This window comes from Pundamilia nyererei, unplaced genomic scaffold (genome assembly GCF_000239375.1).
Source record: "Pundamilia nyererei isolate P.nyererei 1_Seehausen unplaced genomic scaffold, PunNye1.0 scaffold00001, whole genome shotgun sequence".
NCBI lineage: Eukaryota > Metazoa > Chordata > Actinopteri > Cichliformes > Cichlidae > Pundamilia > Pundamilia nyererei.
This window is the reverse complement of record NW_005187402.1, coordinates 6,745,764-6,763,166: the sequence shown is the minus strand read 5'-3', so window position 1 is coordinate 6,763,166 and position 17,403 is coordinate 6,745,764. Positions and strand designations below refer to the sequence as shown.

Below are 17,403 nucleotides of genomic sequence, written 5' to 3'. Positions count from 1 at the left end.
TGTTGTATGCTTCAGTAACTTGTGTGTGTGTGTGTGTGTGTGTGTGTGTGTGTGTGTGTGTGTGTGTGTGTGTGTGTGTGTGTGTGTGTGTGAGTCGTAGAGAGTTGTGTGTCACAGGTGAGCAACATAAATATGCTGCATAGCTGAAATAGCTGTTGATTTCCTTGTTTATGCTATTGTGAGCGGTTACAGGACACTGACAGCGGACAGCAACATGGATTTCAACATTTTTATTTTAACTGTTATTTCTCAATCTGGGAATGTTATCTAGGGGCAGAAGGCTAGTGGGAATCACTTTAAGCAGGAGGCCGTAAGTAATTCATTAAATCTGATTTATGAAAGAGGCTATTCATGAAGTCACTTGTCATTATAAGCTGGTTAACATTAATTATCTGTTGCTAAAAGAAAATGCTTATAAGCCTTACATATATTGTTATATAGAGAGAGGTCATTTTTTACATACTGCTTTTATTTACAAAGCATCTCAGCGTTTTTGGGAACAGGGTTGTACTTCTTTACTATAAAAACGACTCGGTTTAGAGGGAACATGCGCTGCATCAAAGTTCTTAGATAAAGCCTCTTGTGGTTTTCTTTTTTTTGATCCGAATGAGCTCTTATAATTTCACATGAGTATTAGGTGGAGCGTAGAGTGTAAACTTGTTAATTATAAGTCCCTAAAGATTGCTTGAATGTAACCCTGGGAATACTTAAAAAGGAAGAACAATTCAGTGCTTGTTTTGGCACAGCTCTTCTTGTTTTGAACTTGTGCTAAACTCATGCTTGTGGGGGGAAGGAAACCTTGCAATATTATTTACCATGCAGATTATGTATGCAAACATTTCTTCCTTTTCCTCGTTGTCCTGCAACAATCCAGTCGTTAGCCGTTTCTTTGTTTGCCCTTGTTGGAACTCTCTGATATTTGCCAGTGAAATGCAGGGTAGTTAATATGTTAGTGATCTAATCAGAGAAATCCAGAGCACAAAAGTCTCCACAAAAGTATGGCTACAGTCAAGCAGCACTATATGTACCTATAAAAAAATCACCCATTATTATTGTCTGTGTTAGTTCAAATCTTCCTTCTCACTGTTCATTTCAGGGCTCTGGGACATAAAGGTCATTACAGGACATTCACTGTATGTGAACTGAAGCCATAAATGTGACATAGAGGACACTTTACATTATGCTCCCCGTGGTTTGCTGTCATTACCAAGCAGATTGATGGAGATATTCTTTCTCCTCTTCTCTCCTATTCTACCTGTTGTAAGGCTGCTGATGAAAAAAAAAAACTATCATGAAGCTGAGCGTTGTCTTTCACTGCCCACCTCTGGCTGAAGACGGGAACACCATGCTGATAGTTTTTACTGTACAGCCAAATAGTACATCAGTAAGAGAGTGCCCTCTTGTGGAGCTGTTTAAGAAGTGCCAAATTTACAAAAACCCTCCATCATTAAAAAAAAAAAAAAAAGCTTTTATAAGTTATGATGTATATTTAAAAAAGAACTTTTGAAAGCAGAAATAGAAAAACAGAGATATCTGCTTGCTTAGACTCCTGCCTTTTTATAGTTCTCCAAATAATGCATTTTAGCCCAGAGAGCACTGTGGTCAGTGGAGAGGAGGTCAACCATAGTCACACTGCAAACTGAAGTCTACCTGGTCCCCTAATAATACTGTCTAATTACAGCATGATTTTTTGCTTCACTCTAAATGAGCTTAAGGTACAACAGAACTCTGTTACATAAAATATTAGTGCTTAGTTTTTGCTCAGTACTCATTGTCATATGATAAATATTTAGAGAGAGGAAAAAATGACACCAAAATCTGAAAACGATCAATCTGATTTGTCTTTGAAAATACGACCACACTTTCTTTTTATTTTTTTTTCACATTTGGAATGAAAAGTTGTCGAATATTAAAAATAAACAAATAGTGGAAACACTTCTTCTCACATCTCATGGCCAATGTGATAACTTAGTAAAGTCTTAGCAGTCTCAAGTCGGCTAACGGTTCAGGCTTGTGTGAAAGATTGGCAGTGAAACATTTAACAAATGAAGAATATTGTTCAAAACTGCTACAGATTTCTGGATTTCATCATCTCAGGAGCACAATGTGATTAAAGGATTCAGAGAATATCAAAAAATCTTTGTATACTACCAGTAATCACGGCTAACCAATTGTGAATGGCTGAAATAGTGTCTTAGAACTCTAGAGCTTGGAGGAGGAAAACTCTTGTGACCTTATTATTGGATCACACTGTGGACCAGCACCATCCAGCCGGTCATCAGCTCATTTGAAGGAAGATTTACTGAAATACAGATACAGATCTGGTAAGTAGACTCCAGTGAAGCTCCATATCAGAGTGGAGAGAAACAATGTTAGGAAGTAGGAAGGTTCTCCTTGAGTCTAGATGCTGGTGGTGGTCAGGAGGAGATGGATTGGACAAATGAGAGTGTAGCAGGCAGAATGACAGAAAAGCAGTGAGATTTAAAGGATGTGCAACAGAGGTGGGCAAGAAAATGAATATGATAACAACAGAACTGAGTTGTGCAGTAGTAGCTCAAACACAGATGGCAGATGAATGAACACAACTCGTCCTTATTGATCTTAGGCATGAGTTTCATGAGTGAAAGTGTGTTCGTGCACATAGCATGGGTGACTTGCACATCTCTCAAAGTCTTTATATTGCTGAAGGGCATATTCAGGTTTCTGAACAACATAGCATGCTGCCATTGACGGCCTCTTTTTAAGAGCACGCTTTCCTTATATCAGAAAGTCAATGCCAAACCACAAAAACAGTTGATGTACTAAAGTGGCCTGTCATCCACTAAAAAGACAAAATGGAAAACACTTGGCTTTCAAAACTGAACAAGTGGTGATGCAAGTGGGAAACATGCCTCTGCCTCTTTCTTGCTGCCATCAAATTAAGAATAAGCATATTAAAAATAATCAAATGAAATAAGATCAAATGTTCTCTGTTTTGACATTTGGTGATAAATGCAGTATTTAGAAATGCACATGGTTCGAATTGACTTAATATGACAGATTTACGGTAATGACATCACAGTTGCACAATAAGCGCCATGTGCTCCTAACATTAGAGTCAATTTTCTTGCAAAGACACACTTGGGGAAATGAAAGAAATATGAGTGCCGCTAAGAGACTGTGTGTAGTGTGCATGTTCACTCTGTGTGGCACCAACATTGTTCACTTAGATCTTCATCACCGTTTATATTAACACACTCTGGGAAGTACCAAACTACTTGAAATGAAGTCTCTTTTGTGGGTGTATTTTAGACTTCTGTTTCCTGTGATGTCCCTTGTGAAACAACATTTATTTGACTAGGCTTGATGTAATTAGTAAACATAGTATTTCCCAATCAGTGGATTCCAATAAGCTTGTAAAAGGACTGAAAAGACACTTTTCATTATGCTCACCCTGGAGTTGTGGTTTCCAGGCATTTGGTGGAAAGTTTATTTCTATTGTGCTCTCTTTTCTGCCTTCCCTGTATTTGTAATTCAGCTGGTACAGAACAGGTCACTTCCCAGCATTGGCAAAAATAAGCAATAATAAAAAAAAAAAATCAGTATCAGGAAGGCTTTCACTGTAAATCGGATAGCTCAGGATTGATGTAAAGACAACTTTATTAGTGACTTTTAATATTTACTTTGAATTATTTTTTTTATTTGTACTTCACCAAATGGAAACTTGTGCATTATATAAATAAATACTTGATTATGATCAGGTGCTTTATTTTTTAAATTTGCTGACTAAAGTTTCAGCTGATTAATACAAAACCTATTCTTATATCATTTATATTATAACAAATATATGGACCTTTACAATTTAATGCACTCTGTTTTCTGGTCTTACTGACCATTCAGAGCACTTTGATTACAAATCACATTTAAGGGAAATTATACTGTACACAGCCTTCATTCACACCACATTCATTCTAATTCAGAATGATAATCACTGGTTAGCCTAACATCCATGTCTCTGGACTAAGAATGTCAATGAAATATGGATGGGTTTTATGCATCCATTCCTTTTATCCATCCAGAAAGACACACAGGCACAGGGAGAACATACAAACCACGCAGAAAGGCAAAATAGGAGCTTTCTTGTGAGGTGACAAGGCACTGTTGACGAGTATCAATGGCTTTTGCACAGCTGAACTCTCAAATGTGCATTCATCTTTGTTATGATGGCTTTATGCAGCCCAACCAGATGACGTTATCCATCTGCTTCTTCTGCTTATGGATGTTCTTGCTTACAGTCTGAATCCATTCTTCACCTTCTTAGTCACCCGAGGAAGATATTCTCTTGTCCTTTTATGTCGCATTAATGCGATATACAGTTCTTGCCTCCGGCTCAGGAGGCAGAGCAGCTCACCCGCTAATTGGAAGGTTGGTGGTTCGATCCCTGGCTGCTCCAGTCTACATGCCAAAGTATCATTGGGCAAGATACTGAACCTCAAGTTGCTCTAGATGCGTTCATAGGAATGTCATTGTTAGATAGACATGTTGCATAAAGTGCTTTGAGTGCTCCAGCAGAAAACCGCTATATTAGAACCAGTTCTTTAACCATCTACTACTCTCACAGGTTTAAATTAAAACGTTTTTTAAGACCACAGTTTTCAAAGACACACTACTCTGTCGAAAAGCATTTGTGGCCAAGATCCCTCCTGAAACGCTGAGGTCACTTGGATCCATTCCTCCTGCCATCATTGCTAAATCTGAATCAAACTGGCCTGCTCGAGACTTTTAACTGATCAAGTGAGCTGCTGTGAGCATGCTCTTTGCCATCTAAGAGCACTTCATGGTTGTCAAAAAACAGAAACTTACTTGAGCACTGTGACATAAACCCAATGAAGACAACATTATGGTAAACAAATGCACCATTTTCTCTTTCATTCCTTCTTTTGCATTTCCATTATAACAATAAACACAACAGGAATAAGGTCAATTTCAACACAGGGAGCATCATCTCTGGTCTTTCTATCAACCAAAACACAAATAAGAAACAAAGCCACAGGGACAAAACATACTGGAATACACTGCAGGGAAGCTGCAGAGCATTCGGGATCACTTTCTCACACTATTTACTCTTCTGTCCTCTTTTTGCCTGGTTTCAGGCATGAAATCTCACCTGGAACATTGTGATTTCTTTCTGATATCAGGTTGGTTTTGTACCTTCCATTAAGGAAAGTAAGCTGCTGAATAACGCACGTGTCACCTGTATGCAAATGATTTTTATCTAGCCTTGTATTTAAATAACTCAGACATACTTCTGCTTATGTTTAAAACTTCCTCTACATTTACAGCATATCACACTTAACTTTGTTTTGAAATGGTTTCTAGGAAACCTAACTATATATATGTATGCATATACTGGAATGGTTGGCACTGCCCATGAAATGCTACCACAAAGAATCATTAATACTACCAACCATTATAGCAGTAACGGCTGGTAGTATAAATGAGCAGTAATTATTATTCGTGTTTTATATCTGTTCTTCCTTATGGAAACATGCACATACTCTGCATATTCCTCTCTTATTTGATTGGGCAACCACATAAAAATCAACACTCAGCAAAGAAAATAACACTTTTTTTTATGTTTGTGTCATATCTTCCAGAGATACAAAAATGTACAAAACATATATTGCAAGCACAGCGCCCTGTGATTGCATAAGACAGAATGCACATGCTCTAAATCAGCGAATTGTCTCGTAGATTTACAGTATTGGGTTTGTGCCCTGTGGCTTTTTCCCTGCCAAGACACATGTGACCTGATGAAGCAAAAGCCGGCAAGATCCGTAAAGGGAGAAATACTATGCGCCTCCGTCAGCCTGTTAACTGTGAGCGCCACCAGTCTCACAACCATTTCTCTCTTTGCCCTCTCTTAGAGCTTCATCGTTGTTTATAACAACACGCTGGTCAGTACCAGGCTCTGTTTGAGCTGGAGTCTCATTAGTGAGGGTGTTTTCGTCATCCTGAGTATCAGAATCAGCGTCTTTGGACTGTGCGTCTCCTGTGACATCACTTGTGCGATTAACAGGTATTTGAGTGGGAATGTTATGTTCAGGTGGCTTCAGGTGAGTTTGTAGAGTGTCAGTAGAGCTGCTGGAGTCTGACATGTCCTCCTTGGCTGTATCGAAGGACTCCGTGAAAATGCTCTCAGTGTACGACTGACTGGCGATGGTATCTGTCTCAGAGCCAGACACATCCACTGAGTCAGGAAGATAGTTATGGTGGGTTTTCCCATTAGCACCTAATCTAAGATTAGCGTCTGTGCATCTGTTGTCTGATTTCACGTGCATCCTACGAGTTCTTGGAGCCAAGTCATCTTCATTCGTCACACTTTCAGGTATAGAATAAAAAGAGGAGCTCGACTTAACCAAATTTTCTGTATATCCCACGTCAGCATCCAAGTTCCTTTCCATATTTTGGACGGCCTCTCTATCTGCATCATCTTTGTTTTCCTGTCCAACAGCAGTGCCTTCCAATCCAGCCAAAACTCTCTTCAGACTCTGGGCTCTGTCTCTGTAAACTTGGCACAGCTCAGCATCGGGCATGTGGTTGCCATGGATCTCGGCCAGCTTCATGTACACCACATACAGAGCCTCAGGGTTAGCTTGGTCCTCAAGTGCTGCTGCCAGAGCCAGCTGGAAGTAGCCCACTGCATCAAAAGCATCCTGTAGAGCGAGCACGCAGAACAGAGGTCAGAGCTGGTCTTGTCAAAATCAAACACATAATTTCCACATTTGAAGGTTACATCGCCACGAGATGAACCTGAAAGCGATACTGTTTCTCAGCCAATGATTAAAACATGAGCAGGTCATTTTGACATATAGAAAGATAAAGCTTACATTTGCCATCAGCTTTGGACAGTGAAATCGATCATCGCCAACAGAAGAAGTCATTTCTCGAAAGTTATTTTTAATACAGAAAAACAAGCAGATTTTTAATACTGCCACTAAATCATTGGTTAAAGTGTAAAACAAATTACAGTGTGAGCGTGTGTGTTTCTCTTAACAGAGTAATATTAAATATGCCTGAGTCAGAATGCACTCTTATTATATTTTCCTTTCTGGGATGATTTTTTCCATTTCTTTCTGAGAACGCTGACTTCAGCGAGATGAGGGAGAAAATAAGGGGCGGTGCGGTCGCTTCCCCACACCGGATCATTTTAGGAATGTGCTCTCTCTATCTTTCCCAATGCAACACTGTAACTGTGTCCCTTGTACCTTGAGTTTGTGTAGAGTGAAGTTTCCCAGCCTGCAGTAGACCTTGGTGTAGTAGCGAGCCTCCATGGGGTGCTGTAGGACAGGCGGACTCAGTGACAGCGACTTCAGGTAGTAGTTTTCTGCCATCTCATACTGCTCCAGACTGTAGTAAATTGTGGCTAATCGATGGTAAGCACTCCTCTCATTCACACTCACTCCTAAAGCAAAAAAAAGTCAATGTTTTTTTATAAAGTATCTTGCCAAGTACAAATACCACACTGTACCTGGATTGAGAGGATTATTACAGACATGAGGCTCAGGCACGGCTCAACTTTGTACCTGTTTTGCTGGCGACCTGGACAGCCAGTGTTGCGTACTGCAGAGCCTCCTCGTGCTCCTTTTCATTCATCAGCAGGTCTGTGAGTTTACTTAACAATCGAAACTCTGAGTGGATGTCATCGATGCTCCTCGCAAACGGCAGACTCCCATCCTGAAAGCAAATATAAGTAATTTTACTGAGAATCCAAACTTTCTACAGTTTGTTATTGAAAAAACCAAAAAAAAAAAAACCCAAAACAGTACACTTGAAGTATCCTTTTACCCTGTAGAACGGCAGTGAAGCCATCCGGTTCCTGTGACCTTTAAAGTAAACATCTCCTGCCTCCTCATAGATGCTCATGGCAAAGTGAGGGTCATTCATCCTTAAGGCTGTCTTTACTGCTGCCTGAAAAACAAACAAGCAAACAAAACAAATACGACAAGACACAAGTAATCAAATGTTGTCATTTGATCTTATTTTATACTTCATAAGTAAAAACATTAACTGCTTAGTAAGGGAACCGTTTGCTGCTCAGGAATGTGGAATATCGACATTTCAGGAATACCAGATTTATGAAACAACAAAAGGCACTGAAAGGAAAAAGTTTCCTCTACTACTGTACACACACCAACACTCCTCACCTGTAAATACATGTCAGCCAACTCATCCTCATAAACGAGATAATAAATGCGTCCGACCTGTAGCCAGGTCTCAGACTCTTCCTCTTTCTTTCCCAGATCGATAGAAATTCTCAAGCTTTGTTTGGTGTAGTCGAGAGATTTACGAGATGACCTGCACAGAATGCACGATTAAAAACCATAAAATCTAAGACACAAATGTTAGGTTACAGATAGAGACAGAATCGTAGAAATGAGACGCAAATCTTCACCTCTCATCGTTGAGTGTGAGGTAGAGGCTACTGAGCTTTTCCAGATACTCCCCCTCCAGTCTCTTATCCTTCAGTTCTCTGGACACTGACACACAGTGCTCATAGTAGACAATGCTCTGACCATAAAGCAGCATGTCAGCATACAGTCGGCTCAGCACCTTGGCCACCACCATCTGACCTATGAAAAATTCAGATCAACATAACCAGCTAATCATACTGGTCATATCATGATTCCTTTTTTATATTCTATTTATAGTTACGTAATACCTGTGGGCTTAATGGACAGACTACCTGCTTGAATTTTAATACAAAGTCCTCTGTTTACATGCAGTTAGTAGTTAGTGTGCACGAATACATGAACCTAAATGCATGCTTGAAGGTGCCATTTTCAGTGGAGGTACATTACAGCAAGTTTCATGGATGAACTTGTACTTACTGTGCAGGTTTTTGGCATGTAGTGCAATTAGTAACCCAATTTCATAGCATGCCCTGATGTCCTGACTCCGCCCCCTGTCTTTGTAGCTACGCCCCAGCCACAGGTAGGTTTGAACGTGCTCCTCATCTGTCGGGCTTTCCCAGAGATCCCAAAAAAGGCACATGGATCTAAAATAAAGAGAAAATAAGATTATATCAAAACTAAATAATCCTATAGACGCTAGATTTGTTTGATCTGTCAAAATTTAACTGTGGCAGATTTTTCAAAAAATGTCAAAGATCTGACCTGACCAGGAAGCGTTCTGCAATCAAAGACGCCCCCGCGTCCAGTGCCAGACACCCCAGGTTGGCAAGTGCCAGGGCCTGATTCCTTTGGTTTCCATTTTCTCTGGAGATTACCAAGGCAGAGTGGAGGTGCCATCCTGCCTCTGGGATGCGACCCTGACGCCTCAGACACAAAGCCAGCAGGTTATGGATCACACCTCGCTGAGTGGGACTGTCTGTTCCCTGCAGAAAGATGCGAAGGCACGTATTACCCATGACATTCATGTTTGTTTAGACATTATTCACTGCGAGTGTGTCATTCTTCACCAGTTCATCACTGGTCACTGTACCTGTAGTGATGTGAGCAGTGGTTGTAGAACACTCTGGGCCTTCTCAGCCTGGCCTGTCAACACCAGCAACCACCCAAGCAACACAGATGCCTCAAATCCCTCCTCCTCATTGATGTGGCCTCCTTTCTCCACAGCTCGTTGAGCACAGTGCAGTGCTTTATCAAGAGCGCCGTACTGCTGGTAAACTGAGGCCAAGCCCAAACACAGGTCCCTTTGGATCTTCATGTCATCCCCGCGCTCGGCTATTGCCAGAGTCTGCTGCAGGTAAACTACGATCTGAGCAGGGAGCAGTGAGGTTCCTTCCTTCCAGCAGGGGTTCAAACGAACAGAGTTCCTGATAAATAATTCAATCCTCTGAAAGACATTGTGGAGAGAGTGGTCCTGTCTCGAATCCAGGCTCAGCGAGGCAAGTGCTAAGTAAGGCATGTATTTGCAGTGATAGAGCCAGCTGAGGAGCCAGTTGAGATCCAAAGGAGCTATCGGTTGCCCGTCGGCGGCAGACAGAGTCAGCGAAAGAAACTGGAGCCGCTCGACAAAAGGAAGAGCGTCATCGCTCTTCTTGAGTAGCAGGAATAGGGTGGACATGAGGTAGCAGATACGAGCCTCCAGGTGCTTGTCCACCATCACCACCGATCTCCTCAGGAGCACCTTGAGCAGCTCGACTTCATCGGTCGATGTGAAGGAACGACAGGGGAGGCATAGGAGCAGGGCGCTGGCCTTCTCCAGAGTCTGGGGCAGCTTGTCAGTCATGCGTTGCTTCAGGTAAATAGCAGTGAGGTTTGTGAAGAGGGCAACCAGGAGCTGAACATCAGAGAAGCTGTCGACACTGACGCTCAGAGCTTCCTCGTAGTATACACGTGCCTGGGGAGAAAAGATTGTACACTGGTGTAGATCGAAAACAAATACGTTCCGCCAAGTAAAACTGCAGCAAAATTCGGTGTTTCAAACCTATTTTCATTTAAAAGGTGCGACAAATAATTTGTGCACTTCATTTTATCTCTCTCCACACTGCAAAAAGCATCATTATTATTATTACAATATTATGTAAATGGTCATGTGTGGTGTCTTGTTACAGGCTAACTTGCCTTGAAATCTCTGTTTAGAAAACACTAAAGTATGTAATCATACAGCCTACAAAGCACACTTATGGTAAATGCAAATGAAAAAAAAACCAAAAAAACAAAAGCATGCCTGTGAGAACTTTAGCTTCCTGGCACATAGTCTCCCCAGGAGAAAGCATGCCCGCCGATGCGCCCAGTGCATTCCCATTCTCTTGGCACACTCTCTGACACTCTCAAGGTGACCTGACAGCTCGTCCTCAGTCTTGCCGCTGAAAGTCACCCACAGGAAGGAATACTGCAGGTCATACAGGGGCAAGAAAGCATCCTGGGGGTAAAAAACAACAAACAAAGGGTTTTAGAGTTATTTTAGGCATTAACCGAGTTAACAGGAGGGCAAATGTCCTAATGAAAGTCAGACACAGGAAGCTCAACATGGCTAAGAAAGAAAGACTTGAGTAATGTAATAAATGAGGCAGACCTGGAAGTGTTCCTGGTTGAGTAGAGTCAGTGTAGGGTCACTGCTCTCTGACTCCTCCCCATCCCAGCTGTTCTCTTCCAAGAAAAGAGGAGGATCTTCCTGGAACTCGTCCAGTTCTCTGAATGTGTCATCCAGGGTGAAGGATAGGCGCTCTCCCTCTCGTGGCAGAGGGTTGAGAGAGTGACAGAGGGACAGATGAGGAGAGGAGCGAGAGAGCGATTGGCGAGGGGACGACTGGTGGGTGGGTGTGACTCCACTTCTCTCTGACATGATGCTTTGACGAGCGCTCGTAAGGCCTTTAAGATCTGTAAAGACGACAGGTATAATCATAAATCCTTTCTCAAGCTGCTCAAAGGCATCAGCATCGTAAACGTCAGGTTTCTTCTTAAAAAGTCATTACCATGTTTTGGCCGACTCCTAATGTACATGAAGTCGGTTTCATCCAGCCTATCTGGAAACACACAAGGTAAATCAATTCAGCATTGATTTTCCAGCTGGAAGCACAGATGGAAACTATCTTTCCCAGAATAAATTACAAATACCGCCGCTATTTAGGAAACAAACATGACTTGTATTTCACTTATGCCTCGATGACACGATCCCTCCCTTTTCCCCTAGCTAATTAAAAGTGCAACATTTCTCAGCGAGCCCAGTCATTCCTTTACCTAGCCTGTAAACGGAGCTGATGTCAGTCGAGAAAAGCCTTTCCAGCAGGCCGCTGTCGCTCAGCTCAGAACTGCAAGGGTTAACCTGAGCAAGGCTGGCTTTCTCCTCTTCGGTTAGAAAGACCAATTGTCCATCTCTGTGTAACGGAAACAAAGGCAGCATTATGATTATCCAGGCCTCATCACCTGATCCGCCCTGTCCAGACTGTGAATCCTCGAAATAGGATTTCATAAAAGATTAGCAGAAGACTGTAAACAAGACATAAGGAATGTAGATGGTATTGCGATAAAGTGATTTTAAGGTGAAGCGTCACATGTTACAATGAGACCAGCTAGTTTAAGCCACTGCCTGGATTTACAAAAAAAAAAAAGAAAAAAAAAAGACTTTCTTACAAGGGTGCAGTATTGAGAGGCTTGACGTGAGCTATTTGAACAAAGCCGCGGCATCCAGTTGAAGTGTGTCGTCCTATGAAAACACCCAGGCTTCGGAGCAACAGACCCTGGATCTCCACAACGTCACCTTGGCTGAGCGGGAGCTCATCTGGTCCCACTGGGCTGTAGTCAGCTACTGCCACACAGGAGCCAGTCACTGAGGCATTTAATGAGGTGAAGGGCAAAAGAAACAACACTTTTAAGCACACTGATTAGGAATTTGAGGGTATATCAGTTAGTTCCGCAGTTACATTTCAACAGGCACTGTGGTTACAGTATGCTGTATGTGATAGCAAAGCTTTACCGATAGGATGCTCAAATGGTTCCCTTTCTGTTTGTGAGCATCCAGCATAGACTGGGTACTTCTTCAGGAACCACCTGACCAAACAGGAAGTATAATTTAACAAATACTGTACTCCACATAGGTGAAGTGGTCAATTTGAGGAACAGATAGCAACTTACTGATAGAACGGGTAGGGCAGGGGTTGCATGGCAGTGACTGGCACCATGCCGTGGTTTCCTGTGGTGAGCAAGGTGCCCTCCCACATGTCGTCCTGCCCCGTGTCCCTCACCACCAAGAGGTCATTCTTTTGGAACGACAGCTGCTCCTCATCCTCGTCATTGTCGGCTCTGGTGAACAGCGCCTTAGCAAAGCAGGATCCTGGAAGGAGACTGATTTTTAGTAGAGAGAATCAGCTTCGCTATTCCCCCGCCCGAAACACAAAGAAACACAAAACCCGTCTTTAGTCATTGCTTATGATGCTGGTAAACGTTACTGCACTTAAGTTCAAAATCAGCAAAATTGCCAGAGTTGCCGCGCCCTCATTCAGTCACTGGGAAAAGATGGATGTTTTATAACCTGGCCCATTAAGTTAATGTAATTTTCACCACTATTTGCCAGCATTGCAGTCCTATTATGCATTCCCATGATGCATTTTGCCTGAAGGATATGTTCAAGAGAAAGAAGGGATGTCTGTGCCGCCCCGGCGGGAGGGAATCGATACACATTCATGGAGGAGAACAGCACAGTAAGTTGTACTTCATGTCGTTGTCTAATGCATTCAAACAGCAGATCAAATTTGGGATTTTGGTTTAACAGTAACTCTATAAACCTGATATGAATAAAAGTGTGATTATAATGTTGACTTGATTAAAAGTGTATCGTAGTTTCTAAATTAGTTTCCGCACAGCACAAAAGTGCTTCCACTACATATGAGGCGGGTCTGTTCTACAATTTTACTTAAGCTATGTGAGGCAATCTGTTCATTCAAGTCTTAATTGGGGTCACAAAGAAATGGATTAAAAATAATGGGATCAAATCACAGTGAACTCAGTTAACATCCTATAATTAACTACTTAAGTTCAAGATTACTCTGACAATGACTCATTTGACTTTATCTTTCTTTTTTAAATCTCATTATGAATCAATACATTAACATTTTGAAATACAGGCAGCAGCTTTAGAGTCTAAAGTATAGACTTCGGATCACTGATTTACTGACAGGATCTCATTTCTATTTACAGATGCTTAACCTTTTCCCTCCACATGTTATCCCTGTGCAATGCCAGAGCCTGATAAAACAAACCCTTACATTTCAGTGACATGAATTACTGCGCTTACAACACTACTGACCTTCCTGGAGTAAAAGTCCAAGGTACAGTGTGGCCAGATGTTCCTCATCCACTGTCACACTGATCTGCAAGTCATTGAGCAGCTCTGGGTCCAACCAGAATGACGGATCGCAGAGGAAGTTTTCCAAGCAACGAGCCACATAGCCTGGGCAAGAGCACATGCAGCACCAGATGAAATACTACTGCTTATACTCATGCCAACCAGTACTATTACTGTGATGATGGCACAACAAAGACGAAAAAGAGAGAATACAGACATTGAAATGTCATCCAGAAGGTTGCTTATTAGTCCTACCTAGTGCAAGGTATGTTGAAAACTTCCAGATTTCCTCTACAGTTTTGAATGTGAGTACAAAGCTATCCTTCTCAGCGTGGACAGAGACCAGACGTGCAGACAAGTCCTGCAGAAACAAAGTCTCACGTTACAGTAAAAAGTCATTAAGCCATCTCTATAAAGTGCACATTACATGTACAGTATATAATACTGCGTAATATGAAATCATTATATGGTAAAAACATACTACTTTTTCATTATTATATCAGACAGTTTAGCAGTGTAGGAAAGCTTGTGTGTCGTCTTCATCATAGGGACTCACTTTGAAGAGCTGTATGACGTCCTGGCTGTTGCTCTCCACCACTCGGAGTCGTGTGCGTAGCGCCTCCTGGAGGGTCCGGTCAGAATCTGCACTGGAACGCCGTCGTCCGGTGAACAGTAGCACGATTTCTAGCAAGAGGACAAAATGCGCTCTGGGGTTATCAACACTGAGTTTAAATTGGTTATAGCAGTGAAATATGAGGAATATAAAGAATTTGCCTTTTCTACTTCACTTATATTGTACTCAAAGTGCTTTATATAACATGTTTCCTTCACCCATTCACGCACATTCGCATTGTGATGAATGCACTGGAACACTTAAGGTTCAGTATCTTGCCCCAAAATACTTTACAGCACAGATTGGAGCAGCCAGGAATCAAACCACCAACCTTCCAGTTAGTACATCACCCACTCTACCTGAGCTATAGCTAACCAGGAATAAATATGGAGGGCATTTTAAATCCTTTTGTTCCACTATTCAGAGTATCTCCAAAAAAGTAAAACATAAAACCGAAACCGGAATAAAAACACATCATTTTCATCAAAACACAAAAAGCAAGATTTTGTCAAATATTTTCTCTGAGAGCTTATATTTCAGGAAGATGCTTTGTGAGCACAATGTGATTCCTCAGAGGAATAACAAAGCTATTAGGCCTTTTACTGGACACTCAGTGTGGCCATTTAAATCCATTTGAGAGGAAGAACCTGAGGGAAAATGATGGATGAAGTTAAAATGCTGAGTGAGTAAAACATTAGCAGACGGGGAATGTTGTTCATCAGTATGCATAAATATAATATGCATGGGAAACGATCCTGTGTATGAAATTAGTTTAGCAAAGCTTATACGAAAGCAGGTTTTCCAGTAATAAGGCAAAACAATCCAGGCAAATAATTCGAGTAAAAGTGCCACAAAGTGTACCTGAAGAGAATTTGTCTCCCAGTGACACGGTACTTCCTCTAAGGAAGGCCTCCTTCCTCTTCTTCCAGTAACTGTCAGGCTCCACCGTACCTTCACCTGATATTACTATTGCAACATCCTCCTCTTCACCAGCACCTGAAAGAGGAAATAAAGTCATGAAACAGTTCCTGAATATAGTTTAGATCTTAAAATTTAAACAAGAAGAAAATGAGGAGAGGAAACTCAGCGTACTTTTGGTTAAGGCAGTGTTTCCTAAACAGCATTTTCACATTTGAGGTGTAATCGAGACGTGGATGTTGTATGTGGAAACTATTTTATCAAAACAGACAACACAAGGGCTTTAAGAGTAGATTGCTACTGCAATGCATGTTCCAGACTGGCATGGAGATTAAACTGGGAATGTTACCAGATGACACAAGATAGCAATCGCTCTTTGCTATTTACAAAAACAACACGCTGCAGTCTGTATTTGAACAGGATGAACTCATGAATTTAAAAGTAGTTTCTAGACTTTCTTTCTAATATATCCACAAAAATCCACAGTAGTCCGTCAACTGACACCACCCATCCTATCTTCCAGAGCCGGATGTTGTAAGAAGTGTTTGTTTGTCAAGTTTTTCATTTTATGCTCAGTTTAAACTCATTTGCTACATACTTTAGTAGATTACAGCTTTAGACATATCACCAATTACTCTAGCACTTTTTCTGTGCCAGCCATTTAAGTAAACAGGATCTTAATCATTTCTAAACCTGCAGCAAGCTGAATGCACACGCTTTTTTTTTTTCTCAGGAAAGTTGATACGGGCTGTCCCTGGTTTGTTCCATTGTGCAGGGAGGATATCCCAAACACTTCCTCTGCTTGAACACGGCGCAAGCAGCACCGCTCCTTCTCACATGAATGCTGATGACTTATTTGTACTCTAAACGAATCGGGCACTTAATAATGTTATGATTTCAAACTGATTCCAAACATCCGGCTGTTTGGTGCAACATAGCTAACACACCTTGAGTCATGATGTCATTTCCTGGGAAGTGTTCATTAGCTCCACCGAGAGTATATGGCGGTTCCCTCCATAGAGCATCCAGTTCGGCAGGAGAGATGTCTGGAAAAAGAAAAGCAATGACAATACTGAAAAAATTGAATTGTGTCTATGATCCTAAGCAATACAGTGTTAAATATCACAACAGTAATAGTCTAAAAATTTGGGGATACATGCATAATGTACTTTCTTTGATCCACCACTCCTGCATCTACTGGTTAATACAAAGCTACAGCCAGCAGTCACTTAGCAATTAGCTAACCTATCTTTAAAAATAAATAAATAAATCAAACAAATGTTGCTTATCAGTACCCCAAATCTCATTACGATCCTCATTAATCACCTTTTTGAATACTTATAAGGTAGACCATTTCCTGGCAGGAAGTGTTAAAAAGTAACCAGCAAAGAATCCAGGAAGTTATTTCATTCATATCAAGGTTCATTAAGGAGGGTTTGCAAACTCAACAAAACAAAAATAGTGATGAGTTGAGTTTAATATTTGCTTTTAGTCCTTTAATATATTTTTAGTCTTTAAGTCAAGATCCTCCTGGGTGTAGCTTTACCTTACAGATGGAAGAGAAGAATCTTCTGGTTTTTTTAAACAAATATGTTTCTGGGTGGGGAGAGTGCTGACATCACTTAGGGAGACGGAGGCATACTTGAGCTTTTTCGTTAGTTTGAGGAGTTGTTAAGGGTATACACGGACGTTAAACACACACAGGCCGAGCACGGACACACAACTGCACTGACATCATTAAGACCTCCAGGCTTACTCATACACACACACTCAGCTGCTCTGCCCCTGACTCCTCAGAGCACACATTTATGTCACCGTGGTCACAACATCAGAAGCGATTTAAATTTTAAAAAGGAAAAAAAAAACTGTAATAATTCCTATTAGAATTCCACTTTTTACATGTGTTGTCAGTGCAGAACCACAAAAGAACATCATTATTTTGATGCAAAGCATTCACAAAACAATGGGAGCACACAATTTAGTAACACAGTATGCAACATGACATTATGCCTAAGAGGACAAAAGCCTATTCTTTCCATTCTACAACACGGAGGACAGTTAGCACCACTGGGACTGCTTGA

The 17,403-nt window shown here is 41.3% G+C and overlaps 1 protein-coding gene across 1 annotated transcript in view; it reads right to left on the bottom strand.

Annotated features, from left to right (window-relative positions):
• Window positions 1–4,420: 4,420 nt before the first annotated feature.
• Window positions 4,421–17,403, bottom strand: part of sh3tc2 (SH3 domain and tetratricopeptide repeats 2) — a 16,934-nt gene continuing 3,951 nt past the window's right edge. Inside the window, exons 2-22 of the mRNA XM_005719593.1 lie at window positions 16,270–16,368; window positions 15,266–15,400; window positions 14,348–14,475; window positions 14,047–14,152; window positions 13,753–13,896; window positions 12,582–12,780; window positions 12,424–12,497; window positions 12,081–12,276; window positions 11,688–11,824; window positions 11,423–11,473; window positions 11,023–11,327; window positions 10,675–10,869; window positions 9,484–10,344; window positions 9,156–9,376; window positions 8,871–9,037; window positions 8,435–8,612; window positions 8,187–8,337; window positions 7,828–7,950; window positions 7,566–7,716; window positions 7,248–7,444; window positions 4,421–6,695 (exon numbers count right to left, since the gene is read on the bottom strand). Of these exons, the coding sequence (XP_005719650.1) occupies window positions 5,853–6,695; window positions 7,248–7,444; window positions 7,566–7,716; window positions 7,828–7,950; window positions 8,187–8,337; window positions 8,435–8,612; window positions 8,871–9,037; window positions 9,156–9,376; window positions 9,484–10,344; window positions 10,675–10,869; window positions 11,023–11,327; window positions 11,423–11,473; window positions 11,688–11,824; window positions 12,081–12,276; window positions 12,424–12,497; window positions 12,582–12,780; window positions 13,753–13,896; window positions 14,047–14,152; window positions 14,348–14,475; window positions 15,266–15,400; window positions 16,270–16,279 (4,572 nt within the window). The 5' untranslated portion in view covers window positions 16,280–16,368 and the 3' untranslated portion in view covers window positions 4,421–5,852. The remainder of the gene's footprint in view (window positions 6,696–7,247; window positions 7,445–7,565; window positions 7,717–7,827; window positions 7,951–8,186; window positions 8,338–8,434; window positions 8,613–8,870; window positions 9,038–9,155; window positions 9,377–9,483; window positions 10,345–10,674; window positions 10,870–11,022; window positions 11,328–11,422; window positions 11,474–11,687; window positions 11,825–12,080; window positions 12,277–12,423; window positions 12,498–12,581; window positions 12,781–13,752; window positions 13,897–14,046; window positions 14,153–14,347; window positions 14,476–15,265; window positions 15,401–16,269; window positions 16,369–17,403) is intronic.